This window comes from Schistocerca americana, chromosome 3 (genome assembly GCF_021461395.2).
Source record: "Schistocerca americana isolate TAMUIC-IGC-003095 chromosome 3, iqSchAmer2.1, whole genome shotgun sequence".
Lineage (NCBI taxonomy): Eukaryota > Metazoa > Arthropoda > Insecta > Orthoptera > Acrididae > Schistocerca > Schistocerca americana.
Genome location: NC_060121.1, coordinates 317,424,598 through 317,441,130, shown reverse-complemented (window position 1 = coordinate 317,441,130; position 16,533 = coordinate 317,424,598). Strand labels below are relative to the sequence as shown.

The following is a 16,533-nucleotide window of genomic DNA, read 5'->3' as shown; positions in this document are numbered from 1 at the left end:
TAGTCTGCGAATGTTTGTTTCACATATAATTTTAAAAGCCATTTCTATGCACAGTAATCGCTCTTGGATGTGTGATGATGGATAAATTCTGAAACGTATCATATGAAGAATAAAGTCATTCCTTGCCGGATGTTTGACTTCCATCATTGCCACCCAGCCAGCCTGAATGGAGAACTGCTGATTATTATAATGGTCGTCTGCCTCCTGCATGACTCTATGGCACATTTATATTCTTCAAATTAAAACATTCTCGAAAATATTGGTACCCCTGGGACAGATATCTTGCCTCTATTAATATCGATTCCAGGAATTGATGAACTGTTTATATAGATAGTTTGTACGGAACCCTCAGTGCTCGGGTCAATTTTTTATGCAAAATACTGAAACATTTGTGGAACCTAAATGACTTAGTGGTAGGTGTAGCAGAGGCAGCATTCACCTTGCAGGATGGGCACAAGCTGCCCCACGAGTGTCATGCCGCCGGCTCCCAGGTACTGCCCGATGGCCACCTCCTGGAAGAAGATGGGCATGCCGCAGAACACCATGGCGATCGCGTACGTCACCAGGAACGCTCCTGAAACACAACACACAATATCGGGTTGTCAAGGCTAGTTATAGCTAGCAGGTGCGGTTAAGCGATACTATGAAACTTAGGCTAATGCTGTAGGTTTCTACTAAAAGTACGGCCCATATGGAAAATATTTTTGAAACATGGATGTAAGGCCTATAAATCCACTTTTATAAGAAGTGAGACAAAAACAGTGCAATAGGGCACAGATCTCGATCGCTTTAAATGAACTGCTTGCAGTCTACACTTAAAATAATCACGTTCCTCATAACTCTTCCAAGTATGCAACATTAAGCAGAGGTCCAGATCGGAAAGCAGCAACATATATAATTTAGAACGATTACGACAATTTGGGCAAGCCATTCATACTATTTCAGCTATAGTGAATTCTCTGTCTGTCAGTGTTTAATATTTCTTAAATTTAAATAACCTCTCTCACACTGGCCTGATTTAGCTTCACTGATCAGGATAGTAAAAACATGCGTATATTAAGGGAATTTTCATTGACAAAGCAGACTTATCACATTCACACAGTTCAATACTGTTCTGTCCTGATTAAATTAAGCTTAACTTAAATTCCATAAGGCAGTGAAGCAATTTCGAAGTCTCGGTGCGACGAAAATTGTCAGTCGATCTCCTGGAAACATTTGTAATAATTATTAACTTTCGGTGATCACATGGGGAAGACCGGAGATCTGCTGGTAAGACCGTGTTAGCCTATTTATTTGAAGTAACTTGATATCTTGAGCATTCAAAACGGCAGGTTCGTCCAGTGTAAATCAGACGTTCCCCACTGATCCCGTGCAACACAGCGTAGTAAGCAGACACTGTCAATAATAATAATCCGTTAAATAATACGCGAACACACTTACTTTAGTTTAGTTCATGTATTAAATTCCTTCTCATACAGAATCTCATCAAGATGGCGACTCGCTCAACAATACGTACATATAGATCCTTCTTTTACGACTAATCGGCAAGAAGTTTTTATTCTTTTCATAAGAGAAAACATAGATAGCAGAGAAGCTATTCCATGGAGTAAATGGACGCTCCAAGGAATAATTGGGCTTGAAACTACTTTGCATTGATAATCGGTAAGATAAGAAGAGATATTTCGAGATATGTACTGAGTTATATCATTTATAAAATTTCTGAAAATATCGCGGAGAGACCGCTGCAAGAGACATTACAAGTGATCCGTAAATCATGACGACAGTTACAGTTGTGACATGGAATCCGTTATTGGCTTAGAAACAGCAGTTCATCTTTGACCTACGAATACACCTTTTGCAGGTAAGCAAATCGAGCACTAAAGAACGTACGGGGCATTCCCATGATGGCGATACGAATCCCCATGGACGATGGAGAAGGGTAAATGTATAAGACTAGGAAACCAGGAAACCCTCTTCCAAATGTGAGCGAGTTGAAAATTGTAAGTGAAAATGAGAAAATTTCAAGTTTACTGATGGTCTGATGATGACGATGAAAATATAAGAAAGTGCAATTTTGCGATGATTTATCTGCGGAATTTGCACATCTGGAGTTGTGGCGTCCCTTAGATAGAATTTATTCATGCATGAAATGGTGTAGCGTACGCAATGGAACAACTCCGCTAAATTCTTGCTAGGAGATTCAGTTCCGTCTTGACAGCTGTCTCTTTCATAATAGTTTTCATTTGACCCCACTAGAAAAAATCCCGTAGGCCCAGACCAGTTGAACGAGTTTGTGAAGAAACAGAATCCCCTCTTCTTGTCCTCCTTCAGGAAACATCTGACACCTACATGCATTGCGCATTAGCGCAAGCAATGAATTCACACTGATATCAATAAACACACTATGCCTCCATAAGTTTGAACTCGGGCACTTTGTTCCAGAAAGACATTAAAAGTAGGTCTGGTACTTAGGATACGACGAAGCTCTTCAGAAGTAGTCCCTCGTTTGAGAGAGAAAGAGAGACAGTATGGGTTTACTTGGTATGTACCTTCACTATGACAACTTCTAAGAAGATGGTAAAAGTGAGAACTTAGGCAAACGTTAGAGCTCACCTTCTAATCTACGTCATAAGAGACGAAGTAATAGTTTCGTTGGACGGGTAGCTTTGTTAGTCACCTGGACTGCTCTAGGAAATACATGGGAATTCTAAAATAGGATGGGTGGAGGGGGATTTTGTCACCACTATTCTAAAAAACGAACCCGCTTGTTTTCCCACTGCAAGACCTTGCTCGCTCGATCATGATATATTTGGAAGGACATGAGGAATACTTCCAGTTACAAACCATTGAGATGCTTGGGTGTTTGTGACGGTGACTGCCTTGACATAGTGAATCTAAAACACCGGGAATGCAAGTTTTGAGCTAGGAGTGATACACAGATGATGGGGATATGAAAGCGATGATTGAGGCTACTGCCACGCTATCTGGGAACCAGATACAGGACGTGAACTCGTGATGACGCCATAGCAGTAGAAGAAATTAGCGGACCAGGAAAGGAAGACACCGCGTGATGTGGGTCTAACTCTTGCCAGTTTATTAAGTGTTCAGCGACCTGGTTTGGCTCGTTAATGACCTGAGACAGCTGGTTAGTTGGCCGATTTAGCTAAGCAGCACAATGGCCAGAACGAATAGTGTGTGGCTCTCTGAAGTGTTCCCAGTGAACTCCCCATTGACGTCACTGCCCACTGACATCACTGTGCATCACATCTATATCGTTAGAGTTAAATATACATTTGTCAATTTTTTTTTACATTCGTGGCACACGCCAGGTGCAAGCCATTTCGGCGACTTGCGTGCCAAGTGTGTGTTTAGCGTAGTTAGCTGTGATAAGTACGTGGAGAGTAATGCATATGTTATGTTCATGATAACGAGGGAGAAGGGAGGCGGAGAAACCCGTTGCTAGTACAGAACATGCTTTGCCGAACAGCACCAATGTTGTAGCAGTCCGACTGACAGATCGCTATGTACAGCCACATCATGTCTTCACTTCTTGAGATGTTGCAGGGAGGTTTGGAATTTAATCCAGAAGGTTGGCGCAACGGCTGGCGATTAGGAATTGAAGACATGCGCAAAAAAACGGGCTAACGTAAGTGTTGCCATCTGTTGCTGGGTATGGGAACTATCAAAATTGACATTGGTCTCACCCCTAAACATCATTTAGGGGTGAGACCAATGTCAATTTTGATAGTTCCCCAACCCAGCAACTGATGGCACCACTTGTCTCTGAGCTTTTGCATTTGAGGGTTAGCCTGCTTTTCCGCGCATGTCTTCAATTGTGCTTCACGACGTTTCCCTCCCCTTCACCCCTGCCAATTACGAATCCACCTTCGCACCCAACTCATGTTTGAGTGGTGGCAGCTGTTCGAATTTTAATAATATCCATATGATGAGTCTCAGATTTCTGATGTTTAGTCAGTCGTTATATTTAAATAGCAACGCACAATAACAGAGCGTTTCTGAAGCCGTGCTTTCATTATGCTCATCATCAAAGAAGCCAGCACGGATGGTCACGGATATGAAGGACGGGAAGGAGTCACGGCAGTATTGAAAAACCTGACATGGCAGGCACTTGAAGACAGGTGTCAATTATGCCGCGAAAGCATACTTACTAAGTTTCAAGAACTACTATTAAGTAAAGAATCTATGAATCAGTCCCCTAGGTATCGCTTCCAAAGGGACCGCAGACATGACATTAGACTAATTACAGAGTGCAGAGAGGGACTGAAACACTCTCTCCACATTCCATAGTTAGTTAGTTTCATGTTACAAGTATCATTTTGCACGATAAATCGTAATGATGTTGATCGAGTCATTTTACATTCACATTATAAATTAATTTGTACATATGATTACGAGCTGAACATTTCTAAGCCTCTTTCATTAAGAAAAAGTAATATATAGAAGAGAGTTAGTAGTTCCTACCCACCACCTTTTACACATTACTATAATAGAAATTCTTCTACGGAATAGAAGGCGTTGTCGAGCAGAAACTTTTTCAGTTTGTTTTCGGATTTTACTTTGCTTTCTGTCAGACATTTTATTTCGCTGGGCAAGCGATCAAAAATGTTAGTTGCAGCATTATGCACTCCTTTTCTCCTTAAAGATAACCTTAATGTGGAGTAATGAATGTAATTTTTGCTTCTGGTTTTGTAATTATGTACATCGTTGTTCCTTTTGAACTTTAGTGGGTTATGTACAACAAACTTCATGAGGGAATAAATATACTGTGAGGCAACAATGAGAATGCCCAATTTCTTAAACAGATGTCTACAAGATGATTGTGACTGAGCACTACATATTATTCTTACAACACGTTTTTGAGTAATGAAGACCCACTCTTAAATATAAGTTATCCCAGATATTTTTTCCACGTTACATTATGAATGGAGATGTGTAAAATATGTCAACTTACTGATTTGTCTCTCTCTGAGATTGCGATGATTTTAAGTGCAAATGTAGCTGAAGTAGGTTGCTTTAGGAGTTCCAAAATGTGCTTTTCCCAGTTTAAATTCTCATCGATATTGACAACTAAGAATTTTGAAGTTTCCACCCAACTTGTTATTTCCTCGCCATGTGTTACACTTATTTTTTGTGTAGTACCCTTAGATGTGCAGAACTGAACATGTTGTGTCTTTTTAAAATTGAGGGTGAGACCATTCACAGAAACTCAGTCAATGATACTTTTAAGAACTATGTTTACCATTTTTTCTGTTTCTGTGTACATGCTTAAAGTGATTACAATACTAGTGACGTCTGAAAAAAGAACTTATTTTGCTTTTTGTATATTGGACCGATGATCTTTTACATGTATGAGTAACAACAGTGGACCTAAGATTGAGCCTTGGGAAACCCCATAGGTGATTTCTCCCCTATCAGAATTATGTTCCTCTACCATATTGGTTGATTTAGTAAGTACAGCTTTCTGCATTCTTGTGGTTAGATATGACATTACCCATTGGTTGGTTATACCATCAATCCCATAAAACACCAGTTTATCTAGGATAATACTGTGATTCACACAGTCAAATGCCTGATATAGGTCGCAGAAAACACCAACCGGCGCCATTCAATTATTTAATGCTCACAAAATCTGGTGAGTGAACATGTAAATTGTATTCTGAGTACAGCGACTCTATTGAAACCGAACCACGCTTTCAGATGTTCTGTGTCCTTCAACACACGTACAGCAAACATAGAGTTCCCAAGATTTGCCTTGATTTGTTACTTTTACACCGAAATACGCGAGGTACACTTACCACACGAACGATGTTGTATGTCCTTTTTAAATTTAACTCCATTAACTCACCAGAAACGGAACAAATAAATCTACAGACTTTTTAGAGCCTCTTGAGGCCATTTCGAACACTGTATGTTTGCTTTTTAGTGTATATCCGCCGACACAAACACTTTTGATTGCGAGGAAACGTCATACGAACGGTTCCGCCAACACTGACAGTTGAGATGTACAACACGTTTAGTGACGAAAGTGCTGCCATCTGCCGGTTTATGATACCAACGATTCGTTTTCATCATCAACCGACAGATAAAAGCGTGTCCTATGTATTTAAATCTGTCAAATACGTCTTATTTCTGCGATTTTTTAAAAGTATAACACATTTTGAACAACTGCAATTTGCCAAAGTTTGGACGAGATGGAAGAAAACTAAGGGCATTTAAGGATTCAGCGTACAAACATACATAGGAATCCATCAATAGAACATGATACAACCGAAAAAATGCAGCTTGTGTAATCCGCGAAGCATTCATTTTATGTGCAACTGATCGAGTGCTGATTGCACATGCTTCATCCACTCGAATAAGCGCTGTATCTTCCAAGTCGTGAGTCCGTGTAGTTTGTCGTCCTGTGGTACCAATTGCACTCTTTCACTTTATCGTTCGGACAGTCTTGGAAACATGGTGTGAGCCTGATGTCTTCTTCTCGGATATTTGGTCTTGTACAGTCTTTCCATTTCTCTGCTGCTTCAATTTGCTTGCCCTTACACGAAACACATGTCCCCAAGTTCCATTAGCGGGTGTAACTCCATTTGATCAGGGCTGATTGACGTTAGTACTTCAACCTGTAAGCAAAGAATGCGGCCTACTACAGTACCGACATTGCACGCCAGGACTACCCATGTCATTACATAGTACACCATCTGCATCGGATTAGTTACGTCATTACCCATCTCATTGGAAGTGTCTACCCTAAAATCTTAGCAACAACAATATCGGTGCACGTATTCCATGGTCAGAGGTATCGGGACGACTTTCGCTTGAAACTTCCGACTCGATCGTTTCGAGACCAGGGTCCCTTACTTCAGATTGATACATTTACCCTTCTCTATCACCGTAACACCCTGTATTATGGACGATGAAGAAAATTAACTTGCTCTAGACTTACGCGAAGCGCAGAAAAAAGTCAGCACCATGTTTTTGAGCCGAGAGAATGAGGGTGTGTTGAACGTATTAATTAACAGCCATTTCATCGACAACCAAAAGAAGTTCAAAGTATATTTCAGATCTACTCGTCGTCACTTTGCATCGCTTCCGAGCTTTGTGGAAGAGAACCTGAGGTCAGACACTTGCGACGAGGCCTAGTTATCAATATCACCTGCTGGAAAACTGGTCCTTACTCTGAGGTAATTAAATGAAATGAACTGATGTTATGGCATTATTGGCCGGGAGAACACATTTGGAAAAATTTTTGGAAATTTGTGGTAAGGACTATGGGACCAAACTGCTGAGGTCATCGGTCCCTAGGCTTACGCACTACTTATTCTAAATTTAACTAACTTACGCTAAGGACGACACACACCCCCATGTCCGAGAGAGGACTCGAACCTCCGACGGGAGGAGCTGTGCGAACCGTGACAAGGCGCCCTAAGACCACACGGCTACAAAGCGCGGCAAACCATTTGTAGTTGTTCTTTAGTTACGAAGATGAGTTGAAAAGATGAGGGCAACACAAATACCCAGTTCAAGAGAAAAGAAAATCTCCGACCCGATCGGTTATCGAACTAGGGGCTTTGCGATCCAGCGCGAAACCACTATACCACCAGGTGCAAGAGATAAATAGAATACAATGAAATAAAGTACAGAGTGATCTAGAAGTTCGTTAACATTTGAAAATGCACTAATTCAATGAATAATGGGGGCAGAGAGATAGAAACTGACAGACCAGCCTGAAATGACACATAATTTTACCGAAACCAAAAACGAGTGCAAAAGCTGGCCAACAGATGGCGCTTGACAGCAACGCGTCAGTAATGCCGCTTGAGAATCGTGTACAAAATGTGCTGTAGAGAGAGGCGTCAGATCATCCCTAGCCTGGTTGATGAACTCCTATAGGAAAGTACGATTTTTTGCAGGACAGCTCTCCACCACATTTTGCTACACGTGTGAAAGATCTCTTGTGGACCTCGTGCTGAGCCGCCAAAGTCTGTCATGCTTGGCCTCCCAGGTTCCCAGACGTCAGTCCATGTGATTAGTGGTTGTGGGGTTATCTGAACGCACAAGTCTGCCGCGATCGTCCAATCTCATTATGGACACAAACAGACAACACCGACAACAATTTCTCAGAATATCTCCTGATATGCTGTACAGTGCTGTTCACAACATTCTACTTCGACGACAGGTATTGTTTATGAATGACAGCCGACATATTGACCAGTTGATAGAATGAACACTGTGTTTGCTAAGAAAGCAATTGTTATGCTAATTATTGCTTTTGTATTATATGAAACGCCGTCAATTGGTCATTTTGTATACTGTTTTGGTTTCAATGAAATCCCATGCCATTTTAAGTGTGTGTGCCAATTTTTACCACTCTACCTACATTATTCCATGAGGTATTGAATTTTCAAATGTTAACGGACTTTTGGGTCATTCTGTACAGGAGATTTCGTATAGTTCTTATTAATAACGTCATACTATAATAACTAACTTACATATTGGTAATAATGCTGTATTTTGAATTTTAATAATTATAATGTATTAGAACAATGGTATATTAAAATGTATAACTGAAAATATTATCTGCATAAATGATAAATAACGTTAATAAAAACAATTAATGAAAAACAAACAAATGAAAGACGAAATATGTTATCTTATCTGTAAAAAACTGCCTACGATAGCGTTACAGGGTGTTTCAAAAAGGACTTTACAACTTTAAAAATTCATATTAATTTGTTGAAAGAAGATATACAGCTGGGTTTAGTGTTATTTTGTAGGGAAACACACAAAGATTTTTTACTTGAACTATAGATGTATGTGGCTTCCATTGGTTATCCTGCACACATCCCACATCCATCAGAAGTCAATTTCATCCGAAACTCGCCGTAGCATTGCAGATGTAATTTGTTCAGTAGCGGCGTAAATTCTTGCTCTAAGTCCAGATAGATAAGCCGGCACAGGAGGCACAAATACGATATCCTTGATGAATCGCCATACAAAAAATGGAGTCGTGTCAGATCTGGGGAACGTAGGGGCCATGTAATTGGGGCGCATCACGGCCAATCCATTGAAGTGGAAAGCGGTCACTGAGAAAATCCTGGACGTCAGCCAATTAGTGGGGTGGTGCACCAACTTGCGTGAACTAAACATTTAGTTCTTGGTCATCCTCATCGATATGTGGTATCAAAAACTGTTGTAACATGTCCAGGTACACTATCCCATTGATGGTTCTCTCACGGAAAAAAGGGGCCATACACTTTGCTCTTGCTCAATGCACAAAAAACGTTCAGTTTAGGGCTATCACGAACACATTGCAATGTTTGATGTGGATTTTCACTGCTCCAAATCCTACAGTTATGTGTGTTGACATTGCCACTTAAGTGAAAAGTCGACTCGTCAGAAAAGATGATTTTGTCCAAGAAATGTTAATCCTGATGTAATCGATTTAAGAAATTTTATCAGTGTCTTTTATTGCTTGTACGATCGTCAATCTATAGGGCTTCAAATGCAAACGGTTTCTCAACACATTCCAAACAGTCGTAGGTGGGATTTGCAGTTCGCGAGATGCACGCCGGCTCAATTTCGTAGGGCTGCTGACAAAACGTTGCCTCACTCGTTCAACGACGTCGTCAGACGTGCTTGGACGACCTGATGATTTCCCATGTCTTACCGAGCACCCTGTTTCTACAAAACATTTATGCCACTCATGAACTGTAGGCCTGCTAGGAGGATCTTTAGCGTATTGGTACGGGAATTACGCTGAACTGTTTCTTCCAGCCAAAACACATAGCACGCTCGGGTCCAGTGAAGGCAGCCACCTTAAACGCAACTTCCGCTAGTGCTCCTTACGGTGCGATTCGGCACTAGCGAACTATGCGAGACAAAACTTGATGTATTTCCCTACAAATTGACATTACAATCACCTCTGTAGACACTATTAATTAATTTATATGAATTTTCAATGTTGCAAAGTCCTTTTTGAAACACCCTGTATTTCATTTCAGATTCCCTGTTTCTCTTATTGACAACTTTCCCCTACTTTTGTCCATACCATGTCTTTCTTGAGTGTATATTTAAAGTTTGGATTGATCGAGTCCCATACATGTATATGTACAGACACGGCGTCAATTAACAGTTCATCTTCCTCGGCAATGAAATGCACTTGTAGGTTTTAGCACGTTTTGCAGTCATATTGCACGAAAACGTTACCTGAGTTGCAGCAATTGCTTCACTAGAACACAGAGTACAACGTATTAGACTCGTCCACAACCAGTGGGTCTGTCTCGCCTGAGGTAAAGCGCTGGCGCACTGCGCATTGCGTTCTGTCAGAAAACACCTTTACTATTATGTCACTGTCGAGGGACGATGTACTACGCCAGGCACATTTCGTGCTACGCGGCGCAAAATACCTGCACCTAGGAAATCCGACTTAATACATGATAAAATGCGAAATACCCTCTGCCATGCACTTCACAATGGTTTGTAGAGTATGGCTGTGCACGTTCGCCAGAATGTCTTCCATTCTTCTGGACTATTTCGCGCTTCTTATTACTTAGTGTTAGTGTTCATTGGTCAAACCATTGTCTTCAAAAAAATGTTCAAATGTGTGTGAAATCTTATGGGACCTAACTGCTAAGGTCATCAGTCCCTAAGCTTACACACTACTTAACCTAATTTATCCTAAGGACAAACACACACACCCATGCCCGAGGGAGGACTCGAACCTCCGCCGGGACCAGCCGCACAGTTCATGACTGGAGCGCCTTAGACCGCTTCTTTTTTTTATTTTAATTTCATTTTGTTCGCTTTTGTTCGTTGCATCTGCTAGGGGCGGACGTCGTAAGACATCCGTTTAAGTTCTTTGTTGATCGATTGACTCAGTTTTTTTTTATTACAGAGGGCAGCTAACCCTCTGACCGAACACGCTGAGCTACCGTGCCAGCATCCGCTCGGCTAATCCCGCGCGGCAAAACTTTGTCTTACACGAACCTGTCACATTAATGTTACCAAAGCATGTGTTCGAGGCAAACGTGCATCAACCTCTCACAGACAGCAGGTGGCAGCACGAGCAGTGGAGGATGTATAAAACATTTCGGGGGATTTAAAAAACAGTGCAAACTTTTATGTAAGGCGGAAACGGAGAGATTTATCTGACGTCCAAAAGGACATGAGCGTTGACTTCCAGGTCAAGGGTAAAAGCATTTCCAAAATGACTAAATCTGTAAACTGCTCACATGCCGCCGTGGTTAAAGTATACAGTACATGGCAAAGTGGCGCTATCCAGAACCAGCGGCGAGCCTGCTGCGGTGCACCACGGCCCATAGATGACAAAAGTGAACAATGGCTGCGGAGATGTGTTCGGACGAAAAGACATGCAACTGTTGATCAACTGGTCGCGCTGATGAACTAAGGGGTACCAAAATCTCTCCTCAACAAACGTTGCTGCGTGTTGGCCTGTGCAGCAAGCGCCTGGTTCAAAAGATTTTGATAGAGAAGAAACAATGTATTTACCTTAATAGTGTTCAAAATGGTTCAAATGGCTCTGAGCACTATGGGACTTAACATCTGAGGTCATCAGTCCCCTAGAACTTAGAACTGCTTAAACCTAACTAACCTAAGGACATCACATACATCCATGCCCGAGGCAGGATTCGAACCTGCGACCGTAGCGGTCTCGTGGTTCCAGACTGAAGCACCTATAACCGCTCGGCCACACCGGCCGGCGCGCCTGGTTCATCCATCCATGCTGACTGCTGTTCAGCAGCGACGAAGGCTGGAATTTGCACGCCAATACCGCAGCTTAACTTTCACTGATTGATGACAGGTGGCCTTTCCAGATAAATCACGTTTTTTGCTCCATCGCACAGATGGTGTGTAAGGCGTGAAACATCTGGAAGCAAACAGTTGGTCTCCAACAGTTGGACCAGAGGACTCAGCACATTCCACGTAAATACAGGCTACACCATTACGGATCCACCACCAGCTTGCACAGGGCATTGTTGACAACTTGGGTCCATGGCTTCGTGGGGTCTGCGCCACAGTCGAACCCCACCATCATCTCTTACCAACTGAAATGGGGACTCATCTGACCAGATTGGTTCAAATGGCTCTGAGCACTATGGGACTTAACTTCTGAGGTCATCAGTCCCCTAGAACTTAAAACTACTTAAACCTAACTAACCTAAGGACATCGCACACATCCATGCCCGAGGCAGGATTCGAACCTGCGACCGTAGCGGTCGCGCGGGTCCAGACTGTAGCGCCTAGAACCGCTCGGCCACCCCGGCCGGCATCTGACCAGACTTTGGGTTTTCAGTCGTTTACAGTCCAACCAATACGTCCGCAGCTCGCAGTCTAGTGGCTAGCGTTGCTGTCTCTGGATCACAGGATCCCGAGTTCGATTCCCGGCCGGGTCGGGTATTTTCTCCGCCCGGGGAGTGGATGTTTGTGTTGTCCTCATCATCATTGGGGCCGTGGCGAGACTGTAAATGGAAACATTGGGAACTTCTACGGCCGCTGATGACCACGATGTTGAACGCCCCACAAACCAACATCATCGAGGTCTAACCGATATAGTCACGAGCCCAGGAGAGACGCTGCAGGCGATGTCGTGTTGTTAGCAAAGGCACTCTCGTCTATCGTCTGTTGCTATAGCCCATTAACGCCAAGTTTCGCCGCACTATCCTAAAGGTACGGTCGTGGTACGTCCCACGTTGATTTTTGCGTTTATTTCACGCAGTGTTGCTTGACTCTTAGCACTGACATTTTCTCACGAAATTTCTCCTCTGAGCGAGAAAATATTTTGTTGATGCCGAGCTACGGAGGTAGAAACGATCATCATAATAAAATAAGGGAAATCAGAGCTCGCACGGAACGATATAGGTGTGTTATTTTTTTCCGCGCGCTATTCGAGATTGGAATAATAGAGAATTATTGTGAAGGTGGTTGGTTCGACGAAACCTCTGTCAGGTATTTAAGTGTGATTTTCAGAGTATTCATGCACATGTAGATGTAGTAAATGACCGAGAGGTAAATATCAAATCAATTTCATTGCATGATACTATGCTGTTTTTATACAATGAAGACTTTCACAACCGCATGTAATAGTTGCTGATGCATCTTCCAGGCTGTGTGGCCGTGGTCGAAGAAACTTTTCGGTTTCTGAGGTTTCGTCTACGCACCTCCGGAAAAAAGGCCAGAACCGAAAAGTTTCTTCGACCATTGCCACACAGCCCTGAAGATGCATCAGCAACTACGCGTTTTTCGCTTGTATTTTTGTCTTTAGTTTCAGAATAGTAGTTCCAGATGAGTTCTGCTGCTTTACCTATAAATTAGTACATTGACAGCAGCTAATTCTTCATTGCTAAAAGGCATTGCACACCTGAAAAAATATTTACAAATTAATAACGCTACGACAGTAAATATTTCACGAGCGGCGTACATTAAATGAACTTAGGTATACGTCGCAATACGTCTGACCGATGCAGACTTTGATCCACTGGAATTCATTCAAATCTTCAGAAGGGCACTGAACAATTATTTCCTATATAGGTGAATCTATAATTGAGAGTGTGCAGCTAGTGGTCGCTGCAGCGTGTAGACGGCAGGTTCTATTCCCGGCGACGTTGGAGATTTTGTTCGCTCGGAGCTAAGTGTTTATGTTGCCCTAATCATTTCATCTCAGTTTCAGCGAAGCGCAAGTCGCCGAAGTTGTGTCAAATAGAAAGGGCGGCACTAGGCGGCCGAACAGCCCCAGACGGGGTCTTCAGATGGTTCAAATGGCTCTGAGCACTATGAAACTTAACATCTGAGGTCATCAGTCCCCTAGAACTTAGAACTACTTAAACCTAACCAACCTAAGCACACATCCATGCCCGAGGCAGGATTCGAATCTGCGACCGTAGCGGTCGTGCGGTTTCAGACTGCCGCGCCTAGAACCGCTCGGCCACATCTGTCCCATTTATTGGCTTCTGTTGCCGAGCAACATCTGTCCACCCGCAGTTTGTAGAAGCGAGGCCTTTCTTAGGTAATACCGTGAACTACTGGAAGACGTGCCAGTATCCGTTCAAGAAATCCACCTTTACGGCAAGCAGAAGACATACATGTCAGTAATCTCGAGGTTCGAATCCTGCCTCGGGCATGGATGTGTATGATGTCCTTAGGTTTGTTAGGTTTAAGTAGTTCTATGTTCTAGGGGACTGAGGACCTTAAGTCCCATTGTACTCAGAGCCATTTGAACAAGTTGACATCACACACATCCATGCCCGAGGCAGGATTCGAACCTGCGACTGTAGCGGTTGCGCGGTTCCAGACTGAAGCGCCTAGAACCACTCGGCCACACTGGCCGGCGCTTATTTATCGTTCAGATGGAATGTACACACTTCAGTTTTACTTGTATTGGGTTTAAACTGCTGGCCCTTACCATCCCTAACTGTAAGTGTTAACCGCTGTTTCAGAGTTAATCACTATAGCTACTACGAGATTTATTCTGACTCCTTATCTACTAGAAAACCACAGTTTTAATTAATTTCTCTGCAACAGGCAGGCTTTCATTAGTTACATACCGTCTTATTAAAAAGTGAGAGGCTCAAGTCACCCATACACATTAGAACCGGCGCCAACTGAGAGGCTAACGAACGGGCAACGCTGGGAGGCGGCAGTGCAACCGCCGGCAGCTTGCACAGTAGCCGGAGGGGGAGCGCGGACGGCCAGCTGACCGCAGCTGCGGCCGCAAGGCGCTGTGTGTGACCCTCGCGCTGACCAGGCCGGACGTCCGCATTAGGCGCCAGAAACCTCCCCCGCCCCCTCCCCCTCCCTGCCCGGCACAGCTCGCACTGCACCTCTCACCAGTTTGCGTCTCCGACGTCCGACAAGTGACTTTCCATTAGTCAACCACCGGGAGGCCAGTACGAAATTGCGTAAGCGCCAGCGCACCAGTCTTCTGGCGTAAGAGCCCACTTCAGTTATTAAGCTCAATATGCCTTACTACAGGGCCTTCCTCAAATTCTTAATATTTCGGAATACATAGTCACGAAGTGATCATGCCGCAAATAACTTATCAAAAATTCGCTGTGTCGACTAAATGACCGCGTGATTTTTCGGCGTGATATATCTGCAGTGATATAAATTGAACTCACTTCATAACGAATTGTTTTATTTGTTACTAGCGGAGAACCCCGATATTACCCAAACACTTATTTACAGCTGTGCATCCTCGTCCATGCCATGCGAAGTCTGGCCTTTGCTTAATGTTTATGGCGTCTTATCTCCTAAGCTACGTATAGTTCAATGATACAATTATTTAGCTGCGTTCAGTGTCATACGTGGGTACTGCCTATAAAATGTGTTGCGAATGGAGTCAGTAGCAACGAAGTAATAAATTTAAACGTGAAGCAAGAGGCGATGATTTTTCATGCGTCTGAGCGTTTATGACACCATATCTCCTGACCTAGGCTATGTGTCGTAAAACGATGTGATTTTGCACTTACATTCAGTGGTACAGTCTGTAAAATGTGCCGCAAATACAGTTACTAGGAAGGAAGTAATGAATTATAATGTCATGCAACAAGCGGTACTTTTACTGCATGAGCAGTGGAAAAGCGTAAGCGACAAACATTTTTTCTTTCATCACTTTGCAGAGGTTTTCCCTAAAAGTTGAAACGTCCCCTTAGAAAAATGAATGAATTACTGTGCTGATAAACCTCTATGTTATTTGATTTTCAAACAGCTGAGCAAAACTGAACGTACTCAGACATATCTCTCTTTACTTATTCTGATCATCAATAAACTGACACACAATATTTTTAGCGTAACGCAATCTGACTTTCAAAAATCCCTACAAAAGAATGGCCCTGATTAACAATAACCTATCCCTTTCATGAATCACTTACCTCACAAAAATCTTCGTTACTCGAACTACTGCAATACAGCGAGCACCACTACTGACAGCTGAATAAAAGATTCTAACTACTGAAGGCACTAACTACTGATAGACATAGTTAGCAAATGAAAGATTTTGATAGAGAACAAACAATGTATTTACCTTAATAGTGTTCAAAATGGTTCAAATGGTTCTGAGCACTATGGGACTTAACATCTGAGGTCATCAGTCCCCTAGAACTTAGAACTACTTAAAGCTAACTAACCTAAGGACATCACACACACCCATGCCAGAGGCAGGATTCGAACCTGCGACCGTAGCAGTCACGCGGTTATATATATATATAAAATGACTTTTGAACACTATTAAGCCGGCCGCGGTGGTCGTGCGGTTCTAGGCGTTTCAGTCCGGAACCGCGTGACTGCTATATATATAAGTTCATGATATCCAGTATTACAAATTTACTCTTTCTGGCGGACACACGTCCAGACCGTCCGCTCTTAAAATTCTGCGATCTGTCTCCCCACATCCACCACTGCTGGCGGCTCACCTCCAACTGCGCAACGCTACGCGCTGTTCACATCCAACTGCCCAACACTACAATAGCGAATATTCCAACAATGCCAACCAGTCACAGA

General features: G+C 42.9%; 1 protein-coding gene across 1 annotated transcript in view; it reads right to left on the bottom strand.

The window, feature by feature from the left end:
• LOC124607368 (sodium- and chloride-dependent GABA transporter 1-like) overlaps positions 1 to 16,533 on the bottom strand; it is a 168,898-nt gene that overhangs the window by 100,363 nt on the left and 52,002 nt on the right. Inside the window, exon 3 of the mRNA XM_047139682.1 lies at positions 440 to 574. Coding sequence (XP_046995638.1) covers positions 440 to 574 — 135 coding nt within the window. The remainder of the gene's footprint in view (positions 1 to 439; positions 575 to 16,533) is intronic.